At 36.1% G+C, this 18,246-nt stretch overlaps 1 protein-coding gene across 1 annotated transcript in view; it reads left to right on the top strand.

Annotated features, from left to right (window-relative positions):
• LOC124367213 overlaps nt 1-18,246 on the top strand; it is a 63,988-nt gene that overhangs the window by 40,266 nt on the left and 5,476 nt on the right. Inside the window, exons 15-20 of the mRNA XM_046823867.1 lie at nt 295-543; nt 1,863-2,035; nt 2,134-2,274; nt 5,859-6,120; nt 10,732-10,941; nt 11,655-11,805. Of these exons, the coding sequence (XP_046679823.1) occupies nt 295-543; nt 1,863-2,035; nt 2,134-2,274; nt 5,859-6,120; nt 10,732-10,941; nt 11,655-11,805 (1,186 nt within the window). The remainder of the gene's footprint in view (nt 1-294; nt 544-1,862; nt 2,036-2,133; nt 2,275-5,858; nt 6,121-10,731; nt 10,942-11,654; nt 11,806-18,246) is intronic.

Raw genomic sequence — 18,246 nt, 5'->3', positions numbered from 1 at the left:
TGAAAAGTATGAGTTGTGCTAAGACAAGTCTCTAGCATTACACATCTCCTAGAACATTAGTATCTGACAACTTGATAAAAGAAGATTTTCAATATTGGGAGAATTCTTGGTTTTCAATACTTATATTCGTGCATGTTAAATTATCACTGCAATGGAAATTGTAACACTTATTAAGAAATAATTAAACTTTTCCAATCCGACAGTATGACCTAGTTATAATTATTACATAACATAACTGTTACTATAATCTATAAGCGTGCATATTTATACCCTGGTACAACCGTTGTGTTCCAGTTCCACAAGGTAACCCTTGGCTTCGGAAACACAACGGCAATGGACGCTGTGTTCGGTGTGCTCACCTCCTTGAGGGACCGGGGAGTTATATATCCTGGGGAGGGTGAGCCCGCCATCTCCCTCCTGCACCGAGTAGCCACCTACTTGAACCTGACAGCGGGGTGGGAGGAGCTCGCCAACTCCACCAGCTTCCTCTACAGCGCCGTCAACACGCTACTGCTCCACCGCAACTCCATCATCAACCATCAGGTCAGGCCATCAGCATACTAAACTAAAATATTAGGTATCTTTCGACTGAACCTGACAGCGGGGTGGGTGGAGCTCGCCAACTCCACCAGCTTCCTCTACAGCGCCGTCAACACGCTACGGCTCCACCGCAACTCCATCATCAACCACCAGGTCAGGCCATCAGCATACTAAACTCAAATATAAGGTATCTTTCAACTGAACCTGACAGCGAGGTGGGAGGAGCTCGCCAACTCCACCAGCTTCCTCTACAGCGCCGTCAAAACGCTACTGCTCCACCATGACTCCATCACCAACCATCAGGTCAAGCCGTCAGCACACTAAACCGTTATTATTTCTGATGTCAAGTCAAGATAAGAGTATAGTATCCTTTATTTTGGTATGAAACTTGCGAGGTACAGTTGTCTGGACAATTTCTTAAAATAAAAGGAATTGTATCAGGATGGCGAATGCTGTTTTAGGAAAGACAGATTTATCCAAAATTATGGACAATAACTGACAGTTATTTAAGTTGAACGTATAATTTATAATTTATTTTAAAATGTAAATTTCCTAATAGTGAATACTTGCTAAAAACATTTTGTTGTTTGGCTTAATGAGTAGGAAATATTTGTGTCAATTAGTCTTTATTATATAATTTTATATAAAGTCCGTTTTGTAGAAAATATTTTAGGTGTTTTAATTGTATTAGAGCAATACATACTGAGTTTAAATTTCGAGTCCTTCCTAATTCCAGAGTTCTGGATAAGTTCCTTTCGTTCTCGATAGTGTTTTAGGTTTTATATTGCTACAAGTAAGCTTCAGTTAATTTATATGTATGGTTTAATTGGTATAGCATAGCATGCAAAATGCAATTTGCTTTATTGAAAACAAAAGGAGTAAAACTTTATTTAAAATTGTATTCACATCGATGAATAATATTCAAAGTAAATTTAATTCTTCTGAACACTTGGTTATGTAATGTATAATCTTCCTACATCATTTAGGGCAAATATGAAATATATGGATAAATTTTAAAAACTTCAGGAGTTTAATTAACGTTCTGTCTTTATTATAGAAATGGAGATTTTAACTATTCTCTTAATTTCAGCAAGTTACAATAGGATAATGTAAAAGTTTGATATTATCTAATAAAAAAGTTTAAATAAGATTTTTATAAAAATTCCAATAAAATACAAACGAAAATCTGAGTGTTACAATGTTTTACATAAAAACTTGTTGCTTCAATATTCCTATAAATTAAACGATTCTTGTGTTGCAATACAACAATTTACTAATGGAACGTATGGCACTAACTAACATAATGATTGTTTATTGTCCAGAAAGTGGAGGAGTTACAGCAGGTGGTGAGTTTGTGGTCGGGACTGTGGGGAGCTCAGGGGGGAACCGGAAGTGCTCATCTCGCCTTTGACAGCCTTGTGGTGGACATGTTCCGGTACGAGGAACCGTCCTTCCGGCGCGGCCTCACCCTTCACATCCCCAGGCCCACCCTCAGGTCTGGCATTTTTGTCAATACGTGCTTATTGTTCGTTTGTCGTTACTGTTTATTGTAAATGAGTAACAATATATATTACAATTTTAATTATTCCACAGTTACCCACCGTGGCTAGCCTCCAGAGTTCTTCTGCACGTGGAGAGCGACAGAGTGTACCAGAACGCCACCTCCAGTGTTGCTATCATAGTCTACCACAGGCTCTCAGAGTTTCTGCCGCAGCGCTATTCGCAGACTCTCGAGTAAGTCTTTGCATATGTAATACTTTGTGATCCAGATATGATAAGGTCAGAACTCAGAGATATATTTTAAGGTTTTATACTGTAAATATGCTCAATTTATTATATAAAGGTGTACTAATTTAACTTTCCTCTTTTCTTATTTTAATAAGAAAATATAAAACAAGAATTAATTGATCACTTTTAATACGTGCTTTCTTAAAATATCCTGTAAATAGATTCGAGGTAAATAAAGATGGATAAAAAGCTACTTGCCTTAGACTACAGTTATGTAACGTAACGAATCCACTTTTATGCGTAAGTATAATGATGACCAAGAAACGATCTTTAAATTTAAAAAAGACATAAGCATTGTTAAAATACAAATTAATAGTGTAAAAGGACAGGATTTATAAAATTATACTTACTTTAAATCCACGATTAAATATATTTTTATAAAAATTGCTATTAAACGTGTGAAAAATTTATCAAGCAATTAAATTTTGATGAGTTATAAAATAATAATCAATGGCATTCGTTTCTATAAAACAAATCATTGAATTCTGAAAGAACTGTATTCAATGATCAAAATATTCCATCACTTTAACTTCCTGAACCCAAATGGAAAGTCCACTTTTCAGATCATTGTTGTATCTAAATTTAGCGATTGCAGTGAAGCAGCCGTAAAAAGCGCGCTTTGTTCCTTTCACCAGACATTTATTGAATGGCCAGCAGCGATGGTCTACAGTTACTGGCATTGAGCAACAATCGATGGCTTTAACATTGTTCCTTTTTTATCATTTCTATATTTTATTGAAATATATTTAAATGCAAGTTTTAATGATACTTGTGTCAGTACGTTACGTTTTGTTTTTAAAACCTCAGAGAACGAACTACTTTTAGTATTTTGAATGGGAGTCATGCACTTTTAAAAACGCTATAAAAATTAGTTATCCAGAATCAAACAGTCTAAATAAGGCTTCATTTAATTTATTTCCTGACGTAAACTTTCCAGGACGAAGGCCTTTTGGTCTGTTATACAATTTACGTCACAAGCCATCTAGTTAGCAAATGTATTAGTACTCCATTACTACTTTGTTACATCTTAAACTTACTTAGCTTACTGTAAAACCATTTGCAAGTTACAGAAACATATGGTCAGGAGATCGTTCTAAATTTGTCATCATTTACCATCGCAATACATCACTACTCGTATTGGTGCAGTAAAACTAATTCAATATACCATAACCACCTGGGCTATAGTTACCACTGATTTCTTCTTCCTACGACAATCTTTTTATTTTTTATATTTATATAATTTCTTATTATTATAATAAAAGTAACGCTTTTCATCAAAACTTGGATAAAAATCGATATTTGTATATACATTCTCCATGGCTATATCCCAAAACATGGAATAATCCATTGAAGACTCTTTGAGCAATTGAAAACGTTTAAAAATAGTAGTAAATGTTTTTGGGCATTTGTCCAATATGATTTATTTGTTCTGTGTTATTCTTCGTCTCTTTTCGTATCAGTTGTTAACCAGTGTGCAAAGAGGATTGACTTCTTTGATAAATAAAGTAAATTCTGAAAAAAAATAAAAGTGGAATTTTTAGTTTTTTTATTGTTCTGCCTTGTCTTGTGCGATGGTAATGCTATTAAAATTTGATAATTTTGACTTTTTAATCATTAAAATTGTAATGTACCGTCTCAAAATCCCTGCGATCAACCATGGGCAGTATATTAAGGTTTCTATTGTCCTTGGTATCCTGTTTCCCATTGGGTGTCTTTCTTCCCTTTTTCAATGGGTGGAACGGCAGCATAAATGGGTATGTGGGGGCCCAGCCATTTTGAAATTTTTTGTAAACTATCAATCATTTTCTCGTCCTGAATTACAAAATTTAATTCTCTCTTTTGTGTTTCGATTGTAATAGTTAATTTTAATTTCCGTATCAAATAAGTTTTGTTAACGTCAGAGACCCTATTTACAGTATTCACCTAAATTAAAATGTATTCTTTACAAATTTTAATTCATCATGTACAATTATTGTAAGGCAATAATTATTGTGTAACATACATTTAATAAGAACTTTTAGGCCTACAAATATAACTTCAGTTGTTAAAATATTGATATTATTTCCTAACGTGTAGATATGGAAGATATTTAAAGTATTGCATAGTCACAAAACCAAATAAAGCTATGGATTCTAATGAAGCGGACTAATCAAAATTTTGAACTTTACTTAAAACTGTTAAGAAATTCCAAAATCGTGTGTCTAGCAGTATTATTAACACTATTATAGCACTTAAATTATTTCTTCAAAATTTAAAAAAATGATACAAAGAAATATTGCATTGAAGCCACTGCTTGAATTCTGTATGCAATATGTAATGTATGTACCCAGCCGTACCCTAACTAGGCTATTGTGTTCTGAAATTGTATTTATATGTGGTATAATTAGTATTATAAGATCATTCGATATAGTCTGTTACATTTGTTTGAAGAATTCTAATATTTATTTATTATTTTATTACCACTCCATATGATGTAATAAGTTTGTAAATGCTTAAAAAGTATGCAAGTAATCAGTTGCACACTCGCTAATTCTATTAATATTCTTTTTAAATGAGCAAAGAAATGCCAACCAATTCTTATGAGAAGTATAAATTTAACTTGCATATTCGAATAATACCAACTACACAACCAGCCTGAGTTTGTTTGTTTTACTGTAATGAAAGCGTAATCTTACGTACAAGTTGACAGAAAACAATTAAAGTCTGAGAGTGGCTATGCAAATATTTTACTGAAATCAAACATTTTGTCAACCGATAATTTAGAAAATCATCACTTCCACTATTTGTTGAGGAGTAAGTAGAAACAATTTTTTCATGTTTGATATTTCTTGACTTTATTTCTCACTTATCAAATATTATCGTAGGTAAATCTGATGTTTTTTCCAAGTCCATACAATTAAAAATAAATTTACTAAGAAATATTAAAATTTATTAAAATTTTGAATGTTTGCTGCACGTATTTGGTATCGTCGATATTAAAGCTAGATGCCATCACATCTAATTCCCAATATAATAATTTTTTTGGGTTCCGGACTTTTGAAAGCAGAGGTTTCATCGTCAGGTGTCTCCTCAAGCGAAACATAAAAAATAAATAAATAAAACGATAAAGTGTTGCGACTACCTACATGTACCTTTACATTATTTCTAACTACTCTTACAATTTAGTATGAACGATTACAAGATGTTAGGAGAGGGGAGAAAACGTTTGTAGAAAATACTAATCAATTCTCTTTTGACAATCAAAAAAGCATACACCCTAGAGTCCAACATTAAAAACCAAACCAATTCAATATGTAATGTGTATTTATAATAGTGTGCAGATAAATGTTTGAATATTGGATGAAAACATATTTTAAATTGGCCTGCTTATCGGTGTTAGATTTCATCTAACTCATTAGTAGCACGGAATTCAACAGTAAGTATATTTTAGAACAACATGCTGACAAGTGATTTAGATGAAAAGTTATGAAACTGTTTCGAACAACATATAATTAGTACAAAGTATTTTTGTTATTTGTGTGTTTTTCCAGAAATGGAAGTGAGGTCCAGTATGAGATAGCTTCTGAGGTGGTGGCGGTGGTGGCGAGAGGACCGCTGGTGGTTCTACCCTCCCTGGAACTGGCTTGGAACCCTCGCCCTGGCTGGCAAGTCCGGTGTGCGTCCACTGGAACCTCGAGTTCACATTGGAACCTGACGGCGTGCCGTGCAACTCCACTTTCCCACAACCACACGCTCTGTCACTGCCCTGTGCTGGGGACTTACGCGGCCATGTTAGTCAAGGTCATCCAAAATGTTAGTATTTTGCTAACATCTAAATATTGACACGTTAGAACGCATCTACCCTCCTTCCTCTCACAACCACACCCTCTGTCACTGTCCTGTGTTGGGGACTTACGCGGCCATGTTATTCAAGGTCATCCAAAATGTTAGTATTTTGCTAACATCCAAATATTTGTCACGTTATACCGTATCTAACTTCTTTCCACTCAAAACCACACCTTATGTCACTACCCCTGTCCTGGGGACTTACGCGGCCATGTTAGTCAAGGTCATCCACAATGTTAGTATTCTGCTAACATCTAAATATTGCCACGTTATAACGCAACTACCCTCCTTCCACTCTCAACCACACCCTCTGTCACTGCCCGGTGCTGGGGACTTACGCGGCCATGTTAGTCAAGGTCATCCACAGTGTTAGTATTCTGCTAACATCAAAATATTTGTAACGTTATACCGTATCTATCCTCCTTCCACCCACAACCACACCTTCTGTCAATATTTTGATGGCACTTCTATTACTTAGAGTCTATCAAATCCTGAATAAATTAACTCCAAGCAACAGCAAGAAACTTAGTACGTAATCTGTAGTGAACACAGTATGTCAAAATGAAAACACTGTGTTCTAATATTTTACACATTATAATTAGTCAACAACCAACTTAAGTTAATGTAATATTATCTCCTCCACTGATATCACAATTGTTATTAACTAAAAAGACGTATAGTGTTTAGTGTCAGACCAGTGAGGTGCATAAACGAACTCACTGGTAGACAAGCTGGGCCGGTGGATTATATACAGGAGTTGATTAGGCAGTTTGAAGATGGAACTGTGAAGTTTCACTGACATAGCAAAACTTTTTTAGTTAAAATATTATTTGCTTTTAGCTGAAGAATACGATGAAGGCGTGATGCACATTGAATACTTTAGACCAAAGCAACAGAAAAAAAAAAAACATAAAAGAAGTCTGGGTCGCATATGGCAGTAGAGGCCCATGCTCATAATACGAGACAAATCCAGAAAGTAAGTATACTGAGGCTCTCACGGCCGGAGGGACTTTTATTGCGACATGTTGGCTACACTGCCGTGAAGCCTGATTCCTCCCCTCCGCAACGAGACTGGTTCGAGGTCATTAAGTACATTAAGAATTATCAATACGACAATACATTTTGAGAAAAATGTCAATCCGATCTCTCTCCAAGTGCGAAATACGCGTCTTCATCCGGTATCTCGTTTGGAAATAACAAAGCCGGTTGAGGTTATAATCCGGAGTTTTCCCTTTAATCAGGCTGCAAGGCAGCATAACCAAAATTTCATGTCTAGAAGTGTGTAGACATATTAATACAAACAATTTGTTTGTCAGGTGGCGAAGAACCCCAACAGATACTAGAGAATATTTGATATTTGTTTGTGCAGACGCTGGCGCTCCTCTTCAACCCCCCCCCCAAACTGTGACGAAGTGGCGAGAACACGTGGGATAGCAGATACCGTAATAGAGGGTTCTTATCATGTCCATAGCATTGACTATTCTGATAGTTCTCCAATGTCCTCTGTACGATCATCTAGATATCTTTGAAAGTTTTCAAAATTTTCATTTTAACATCTACCTAAGTTATAGTTATTTTTTAGTTATTGTTCTTTAAAGAAATTTAAAATATCAGTAAAAAAATTTCAGAATTTGTTTTAAGACTGAATAATGTGTAAACATTAGAATAAAGCTTACTTAACAAGACAAGACATTAATGCCGCCAGAGAATACAAGTGACTGAATAAATATTATTTGTGAATCACTTGGAAAACAACATGGATTTTGTTTCCCTACATGGCAGTGGAATTTCCTAATTGTCCCTCTTAATTTAAAAAACATGCTTAGCTTTTAAATCTTGGTCTTTTGAAACAAATTCATAGGTATGTTTAGTATTATCATTTCAAACATTTATGCTATTAGGTTTTATATCCAAATTTCTGTACTACAAAATAAACTAAAATTTGCACGAATGTTTAAAATAGAAATTACTGAGAGTTTCAATATCCAAATGCCGTTGGTGTGTTGTGCGCGTGTAAACGAACACTGTACACAATTGGGAGGTAAACAAACGGAAACCACTGGAGTGTTACAATGAGTGTGACACAGACAGAAAAACGTTCAATTGTTCTGCTCGATTTGAACTGAGAGTTGATATCTGATCTCTCATGTAATATTATATATAATGACTCGCCTTCGGCTTGCTGGGGGCTACACTCCCAGGCCCCCTTGTGGATATTGGCCAAATTCGGGGATAAGAGCGATTTGGTGATTGGTTAAATTCGGACGTGAGGTTTCCAAGTTTCATGTTCACAGTTGTATCCGTTCTCGAGAAGGTGCGGGTGCTTTGCTAATGCTCAGCCAAATGATGAGTGTTGTATAAAATAATAATCAATGGATATCGTAGAAAATTAAGTGACGTGTTTGTAAAATTAGGAGACAAGAAGAATTTGGTGATGACTGCAGTCCGGGATTAGGTTTGCCAGGAAGTGGAATTTAGAGTGTTTAATTTTATCTAAATTTTGAGTTTGAGGGCGTTTTGAGGCTTAACCGTTGGAGATACGAGAAATGGTCACTGAAGCTTTCTTGTTGGAGATTTAATTTTTTGTTACCATTCTGCCCTTGGATATGATGTAGGACCTTTGCTTTAGCCGGTACAGAGCTTGGAAGAGAAGCCTGCACTGGTCAGCTATTGTGAGTTCTTTAGTGTACATATTATAAAAACCCACCCTAAGTCAGTATTTTCAAGTTGTTTAGGGGGTTTAAGTTTCTCATTGGTGTATCTAGTCATGCCAGGAAATTCAAGGGGGGGGGGGAATGTTACCGGGGGTTAAGGCACACGTGGGCCTCTTTTGGAGGGTGTTGTATTTGTGAGTTTTGAGTTGTGTAAATTCACTCTGTCCCTAATTCCTATTGACCTTAACTCAGATAATTCACGATGTGATCTAGTAGACGTATAATAGTCAGTCGTTTACCCTGGAATTGTTATGAATTGCACAATTTTTAGTCGGAACATATAAAAAAGCCTAAAATTGCCAATTCACAAAAAAGATTTTGCCATTTAGAGCGTATAACAAGCCTATGGAAAGATATACAACAAAAAGCTACTCAGCCTTTTTTGTAGATCCTATCAATAGCTATTTATAAATGTTTACAGATGTAAGCTAGTACAATCGGGTCATCCTCTATCGACTCCAATAACAAAATTGTCACGTAATAATTATAAAATATTAACATTTATTAGCCGAACCGATGGAGATAGGGTAAAAAAGTCACTTGACCTTTTTTGTAAATCACATTATTTGTATTAATATATTATTAAGTTGATCAGGGGGTATAACTTAATCAGGAGTTCATCTACCAGGAAATTCCCGAGAGGGGGGTTTATGTTATCAGGGGGTTATAAGTACGAAAGGTACTTTTCTGGGAAATGTGTGTCTTTGCTACGACAATATGTGTACAGTAATTTTTATCACAATAAAAAGTTGATCAGAAGGTTTACACTACTTAGTAAATTATCATTCCATACCAGAGTGTTGACAATGAGTCACTATTTCATTAAATTAATTAAACACTACTCTGTCCCTATTTACTATTGGCGCTTCGCTAACGCTCACCCAATTGACATTGTGGGGTTGTAGGCACTCGTTAACGTAGTAACACAAGTTAAATACGGAACCAGAACGGATTGCACAAATTATACTCGCATCATATTTACAACTCCTGAAATTGCTAATTACGACCAAGATATTGCCATTAAGAGAGATTTTAGGGCTTACGTATGGATATACAGCAAAAAGCTACATAACCTTTTTTTAGATCTATAGATTGTCTAGTTATTTAAAATTTAGGATTTAAGTTATGACCAATGGTTCGGCTGCTACCGCCTCTAGAAACAAGATTCGCACGTAAAAATTATAAAATATTTTCATTTAAACAGGTTTTTCGGCCAGACCATTTAGGATAGGGCAAAAAGTTACTAGATTTTTTTTGTACAACACGTCAATTATTAACACTTATTTAAAAACGTGTTTTGAGCTACGACGAACCATCAAGCTATCAAGCCTGGAAGGTAAATTTTTAGGCGAAAATTTCCAAATATGTTTGCTTATTCGCGTTTTGCGGCCAAACCAATCGAGATAGAGTAAAACGTCACTAGACTCTTTTTGTAGCTCACGTCATTTCCTAAATCCTGCTTGGGTGTTGTTTTTACCTCCGACGAAGAGTATGGCCGCTATCTACCCCAAAGACAAAATTCCCACGTAAAAATTACAAAAAAATATTACACATAATCACATTTTTCGGCCAAAACCAATGGACATAGGGCAAAATTTCTCTGGACATTTTCTGTAGATCGCGAAATTTGCTAATTTAATGGGTCAATAAGATTTGAGCTATGGCCAACCGTTCGGCCGCTATCGGGCTCGAATTATTATTTTTAGTGTAAAAATCTCTGGAATGTCAAATATTCGAATGTTTTGTCGCTTCACTTGAGATAGGACATTGTAATGTGTGAGATTATATAGAACGAATAAGGCTATGATAAATACCAGTAATATCCATGTTTAGTTCACTTACAACACATTTCACCGTATGTTAGCGTGATCAACAACCCAGGAAGATGTCTCCGCGCATCATCCTGGTGGGCTGTGCCTGCTGCCTGGTACAGTCTCTGTTGACTCTGGCACTCCTGCTGATGCGCTGGTGGCGACACAGGACCTGTCTCGTGTTTCTCAAACTGCAATCCTGCGCTGCCACAGTTGCCGCCATGTTGTTCTTCTTGTACGCCTTCAGTCGCACTCTTCCACAGGTACAGTTGGAGGAATTTAGCTGTGCTCATAGGGCCCAAATACTACTCTTTCAACAAATAAACGCTATCTGTGTGGCGGGTTGCGTTTACGTGCTCGCCGCTGAAATGAAGGCGCAACATCTCTTTAACGACTTTAAACTCACGATTTCGATTTGCAGATTAGTACTGACAAATACGTAATTTTCAAAAACACGTTAAACAACACTATATCAATTTAAAAAAAGAATAAGTCCTATTATTGCTATTATGTGGTATTCTTTTATTATTTAATTCCACCACAATCAGCACTGTCCTAAAACAGGCTCATTTTAGCGAGTGTGAAGAGTTATTTGGGCCAATGAGATTTCTGAAAAGAGAGTTTTACCCATGAGTCACAGGGAATGTTTTCGGGACGCAGCGCATAATACTACCCCGTCACCCCTCCCGCCTATCACCACACACTCAAGGTCACGCGCGCAGCTAAAGTCCTCGAACAATTGGTTCTCGCACAGTCTAGCAAACGTATATACTTGTATAAGGTATTATTTTAAATGGCATTTTTACTCATTGCTTATAATAACCATGAAGTAGGCTATTGAATTCTCAGGGAAAGATATAATTAGCACCAAGTAGAATTGAACTTTTGAATAAAGTGAATATTACATGAATAGTATTATTTTGCTTATTTATGTCAGTGTTTCTTTCTAGAAGGCTTTGAAATCAATTGGTTTCAGCTTTCCTATCCGTCCATATCCAACAGTTTGCAAGCCATCATCCTCATCAGCATGTCCAGCCATCTCAGCAAGATTCTACTGGTCTACACGGAGATCGTGTACCTGCCCAATGTGAAGAACCTCAAGCAAACCATCATATCCATCATGTCTGGTAAAGTAAATACTATTTTGTAGTCTTCTTTTGTAGTCTACATAGACATAAAGTCCTTTCCAAAAGTGGATAGAGTCAAAGATCAATATTGTATAGTATTATTTGTAGGGATACAGTAGAAAGGATTAACAACAAACGCTCTCACTACCATAACGGTTTCCTTGTGACTCCACTCCAAACAATAGTTTTCACAAATGGCCAGTAACTTATTGAATTTTCTGGGAAAAGACTTTTAGGTCGAAGGCAATGTTGTCTGACAGGCTAGAGAGAGAGGTTCAATCGCGAATTGCCGAGTACGGTACCTCGTTTTTAAGGAAATTCTGATATAATAAGCATTTTCAATTTTTAATCTAAGTCAAATTATATAACGTAATATGGTTCATAATAAGGTCGAAGAGAACTACAGTAGCCTGGACGAAAATAGTCCGATGGTAAGTTACTGGTGTATCTCAACATCCGTTGCTATTGTCCCGAGTTAGCGAAAAAGACAGGAGGTCTCGGAAGCGCGCCTCTCCCAAACTCGGAGCAAACCATAAAAAATCACATGCCACTAGTGGGAAGAGAGACAAAGAGAGACAAGATTTCGAGAACATGATTTATAATTAAAGAAGGTGGCGAATATTTTTATACAAAATACGGTTAACTGCAGCACCACGGTGCACCGCGCAACTTAAAAACTAAATAAAAACAATAAATATAATTCCAACAATGACAATAACAATAAATTAATAATATAATAATAATAACACAATAAATAGAAATTTGGTCTATAAATAACATATATCAGGTACGGCAGTAGTGAATATAACATTTTAACTGGTAATTTTTATGAACTGAGGGGAGGGAAAAGGTTGTAGAATTTCTAGGCCCACTATTTTTAAAAAAATAATTTGGTTTCAAGTTGATACCTGAAAATTAAAAAAAAAAAATACTTAAAGCCGATTTTCGAAGGAGGCGGGGGCTTAGTTGCCTCCACGAATCCGAATTAAAGATGAAATCCTCCCCTTCAGATCATGTCACTGAACTAAATACATACTAGTTAACTAGTTAATTACTAGTTACATACTAGCCCTCCTCCAGACATAATATCTGGCAGCGCTCCATACACCCCAATCCTCGCAAGTTCAGTATAAGAAAAGTAAAAAAACATTTTGGATCCAACCATGTTCCAGATGAAATGAATAGGAACACATACACTCCGGTTGGATGCCGGTACAGAAGCGCTGGCAGGGCGCGGGCATTCAATGTTTGTTTCAGTGTTCTTATCATTGGGCAGACTCGCCGCACCATTCCGTTGACGGTACTCACGGGGACCCTGCCGAAAGTAGTCGAGTTAGCCAGCCTTGGGCATCAGGACGAGCAGAGAACAGCCAGTAACACAGTAGTTTCTCCGAACGTGTATGACCGCTTCGAACAGTAGCCGGTGCCGGTGAACAGGTGGTCGGTAAACTAGTCAAGGTCAACCAGCTGACCTCGACCAATCAGTCCAGCCAGGCAGAAAATCAATACTTGACGGAGTGACTCCCCCACCGACTGAGAAGAGTGGCCGAGGTGGGAAAAATAAAAGACACAAAAATAAATTGTCCAAACTGAGCCCCGGCTCACTATAAATAAGATATATTCAGCAGATACTGTAAACAATTGTAGAGTATAAGTAAAAACCGGGCTAAGTGCCAAAAAGTTACTTTTGAGATAATCGATAAAAACTGCATATAACTGTCATAATTGAATTTTTTTTTTACTATAATATATTAAATAAAAAATATACATCACTACTAATAGTATCAGTGGAAGAATGCATTATATACCATGGCAACAGTAAAGAAAAAAAATATTGAATTCGACTTTTTTTGAAAAGGGGTATGTCACAACTTACTGAGGTAAAAACCGGGCTAAGTGCCACATTTTCTTCGGGCTATGTCACAACTTACTGATGTAAAAAGAGGGCTAAGTACCAAACAAATGTTCCTAAAAAACCAGAAAAATGAAAGAGTAAGCAAACATCATGTCGTTTAAAAATAATACAGGTTAAAAAGACAAACAATTATAATTTTTTACCAGTTTAATTATTTTAAATTTTTACTCAAAAACTCGATAGTATATTATACACTAAACTAAAGTTAACAGTCAGGAACACTGACACTTTTATGCAGTTAAATTATTATAAAAGTCTTTGTTCTCTTCTTTGAGGTAAGGTATCATCTTTTTCAGGTCTTCTTTTTTTTCTTTAGTTAATCGGTTTATTGTTTGCAAAGTGGATAGGTTTTGCAAGATGTCCTCTTCCTTAACCACCTTTTTGAACACATTTATTTCAAGCCAAGTTTCGGTAATTATCATATTAACCGCCGGGGCGGAAAAAATACGAGTTTTGCGTTCTTAACTTATTGGAATCGTCCTATATAAAAAAAAGTATAAGGTTTGATGGGGTGGAAATGAGAAATAACGAAGTTCTAGAAAATAAAAAATTAAATAACTTTCCAGTAATATCTCCATGTTCTACATCCACGTCTAGCGTCACGTGACCTTTTGTGGCCAATGATTGAACCTCGTGATGACGTCATCGGTTGCGCCGCCATCTTTGCAAACGTAAATGAGAAATTACAGAAATGAGCAGAATTTTGATCAAAATTAATAATGTTTTTCTTAATTTCGAGAAAAAAATTAATTACGAGTGCCTCCGGCCATCAGCGCGGGGCAGCACCAAAGGTGCTGCCCCGCGCTGATGTCAATAAAAGAAAAACATCCCTCGAGATAGTACCTATCAGTAAAATATAAAATTCTAGAGGGGCTGATCAATAATATAAATTGAAATGTAATGCAAAGGCAATTATGTAAAGTTTAAAAACTAAATAAATCATGAAAAACTCAAATATATAGATGGATATTAACAGAGAACACTTACCATTAGTGTGTTGGCGGATATAGCTAAACAGCAGCAACAAAAAAGTGGTCTATCACAACGAAACGACACAGTCTCCCGGTTTAAAAACACCACTCGACCGCACGACGAACAAATACACTCATTTTTAAAAATGCCCTGTTCTATTAAAAAAGAGATAATTTCGTTTCGGTTAAAACGTAAGCTCTTTACGTGCCCTACGAAACACTCCGACACACACAATTCACTAGGGTTGGTTGAACTAGTGGATGGTTGATTCATCATTGTAAACTCACTCACTCAATCCGACCTACTGAACACGATATCTTGTGTAGAACTGACCTATGCCCCGGACAACTCAGATAACAGGTATGCTATCAGGCTGCTATCAGTCTTGGCCGCAGATAATATTCAAGTAAACAGATTATCCAGACACAGCACACAAACTGAACATTAAAACATTAGAAACTTTACCACTTATCAATATACCCCCTAAAATCATGTTATTTGTCATTTGCACCCCCTAGTACTATATATATTTTTTTGTTCAGGAGGGTGAGCAGAATACGTTGGTAACGTCAAATTCGTGATTTGCCGCCCCGGCGTTTAATCTTACTGGTACCCAAGTTTCAATATCAGTCCATGATTTTTTCACAAATACTATACCTGGTTTTGTTATTATAATTTTTAGCCATTGGACTTTGGATATTTCCAATTTCTTTGTATTCAGACAATTGTTACTACTTTCCTTAAAATCAAAAAAATCATCTTCATCCATAAGTGAGGCAAAAAATTGCTTTTTGTGGGAGGCACTTACAAGAATTTGAACTATGTCTAGTGGGACTTCACACCTACTTACTCTCTTTTTTTTCTCGATGAGCGCAAAGTCTCGATCACAAGAAAGATATGAATGGCCTGACACAAGGTATTTATGTTCAATTTCATCAAAGATACACGACAAACTAAATAATTCCATAAAAACAGCAACATTTTGTTTTTATTTTGTCCCCCACAGTTGTCACTCCAAACAATCAACTTATTTTTGTGGGTTATTTTGTTCAAGACTCCTTTCAACAAACAAGATGCTATTTCATTAGCTCCTCTGCCTGTTATACCCTCATGCCACACAAACATAAAAGACTGATTGTTGTCGCCCATAGTAATGGCAAGGTTGTAGCACGATAGCTGGCGGAGGTAGTACATTTGTGAGTGTGACAACGTTGGTATTGAAAATACCTGCTGAAGGTCGACCGAGATAGTACATGTGTCGCTATTCGGTTTCTGTGAATTTTCATGGTCTTTTTTCATTTTAAGCCTCGCCTTTTCAGCCTTTCTATGATGAATTTCAAGGTCCTTTTTGTATTTAGCTTTGTTGGGACCTGGATCATTTTTTATTTTGCTATTCAGCAAGTCACAAGTTCCACAAGTGTCCTTTCTGGGTCTTTGAAATCTTAATTTTGGAAAGTTTTTTTTACCGTATCTGTGTAAAATCTATAAGTAATATTACAGTTAGGGTATATTTCCTTAAAAGCCAAGAACAGTTTGCTGTAGTTTAAATCCTGGCTTAAATATTCTTTAGAGTTTTTTGCTCTTGTGTAATGGCTCTCCTCTTTAGGTAAGCTGTTTATATATTCTATAATACGATTTTCATCGTTTATAGTATACTTTCTATGTTGCTTCTTATTACCTCGACGTTCAGTGTACACGATATCACCCCTTTTCTTTGCGTTCACTAAAGTTTCCACACGCCGTTTGGTAATGCCATGGATCTCTAAGAATGTTTTTTTACAAACTTGAATAGTTTCACCCTTTCCATTAGGAATAGTATAACAGATATTTGCTTGTTTACGGCTCTCAACAGATTCTGTGTAGTTCCCATTACGCCGGCGTTTGATTTCACAAACACTTAAAAGTCCCATTAAATATTAATTTTGTTTTGAATTATCACCAATGTCATAAAAATCATTAAATAATTTTAACTTTTGTTCCAGTGTGGCCTCATTACACTTATATCTGCATTTGCAAGACACCTGCAACAAACATAAATGCATTAGAGACATATTTATAATAATGTCTCTAATAACCTTTATGTTCGCTTACTCTTTCACACGTAAAATTAATTAATTAAATGAGATACATAATTAAGTAGAGCTAAACGTTTGTTGTACCTAACATATGTTTAAAAAACAACTTAATTCTACATAATACAATTCTTATAACCAACATACCTCATCTGGAGGAGGTTGCTTTGCTTCAACTACTAGGCTATTACCAATATACTCTTGCCCTGAAGCCCTCATTTTTGCTTGAAATTCACTAAAACGACCTTCACCCTTTGCTCGTCTATTACACTTGGGTAATACTAAAGGCACATCCATTATGGATAACACAAACTCAATCTAATCACAATGTAAAGCGGTAACACACACTCCTCATACAGTGGTTAGAATGCCTGTGGCAACAAACATAACCTGCAAAACACGTGTAGTCTGGCGTGTGTTGCGCGCGGCACTTGACTCGGTTTTTACTGATGTCACCCTTGAACATAGCCCATGTGCATTCTAGCGGCAAGGATTTGAACGAGTTATTGATTTTTCTCGACATAGCCCGGTTTTATACTGTACTAGCTGTTTCCCGCGGCTTCGCACGCGTCTCTTAAGCTTTGCCTTCAAATAGTGTTTGGATATTTTAATATACGTAACTACTGTGTTGTAATTGCAGTTTATAATGTGCAGGCGCTTTGATAACTTTTATATCTTGCAGTACAGCCTGGTGGTTAGTTACATCAATGGGCATTGCGTATAAACCTTCTACATAGAAAAATACAAATTTTCATAGTGATCGGTCCAATAGTTTCTGAGTCTATAAAGGACAAACACACAAACATTCATTTTTATATATTATGATTGCAGAAACAGTTTAAACAAAATTTGTCGTTTCTCTTAAGCTTACTCTATGCTTTAAAATTATAAGTGTAAAGAAATGTATATATAAATATATTTTTTGTCGCATTATATATGTTTACAAAGAACAGCTGATTAAAAATTTGAAAAGACTCTTTCACTTAATAACATATGTTTGCTGCAATGCATTTCTTACGGGTATTTCTGTAACCAGTGGGGCGGAATCCTGAATCGGGAAAGGGATAAAAAGTATCCTATAACCTCCTACAGATCAAGACGAACAAATTAAAAAAAAAAAAATAGGCGAATCCGTCCAGCCGTTTGTGAGTGATGCTGTTACACACGAACAGTTTCATTTTTATATATATAGATTGGGGTTGGCTTATAGCACACATTTTGATACTAAACTCAATTTCTTAATTTTTGGCACTCAGCCCGGTTTTTACTTATACTCTACAATTAACTTACATTTGAGTCTATTCATCGTTCCTACAATAACCTGCAGACTGTGTGTGAAAATAGTTTCGTTATAGGTGGGACCGCAGAAGGTAAAATAGAAATGGTAGCATTACCTCAAATGAAATCGGACTACTTATGTGCGGTTTGTAGTAGAAGTCAAACTCGGTCAGGTCAGGCAAGACCGAGTAAGTGAATTACATA

This window comes from Homalodisca vitripennis, chromosome 8 (genome assembly GCF_021130785.1).
Source record: "Homalodisca vitripennis isolate AUS2020 chromosome 8, UT_GWSS_2.1, whole genome shotgun sequence".
Classification (NCBI taxonomy): Eukaryota; Metazoa; Arthropoda; class Insecta; order Hemiptera; family Cicadellidae; genus Homalodisca; species Homalodisca vitripennis.
This window is presented reverse-complemented; position numbering and strand designations above follow the sequence as displayed.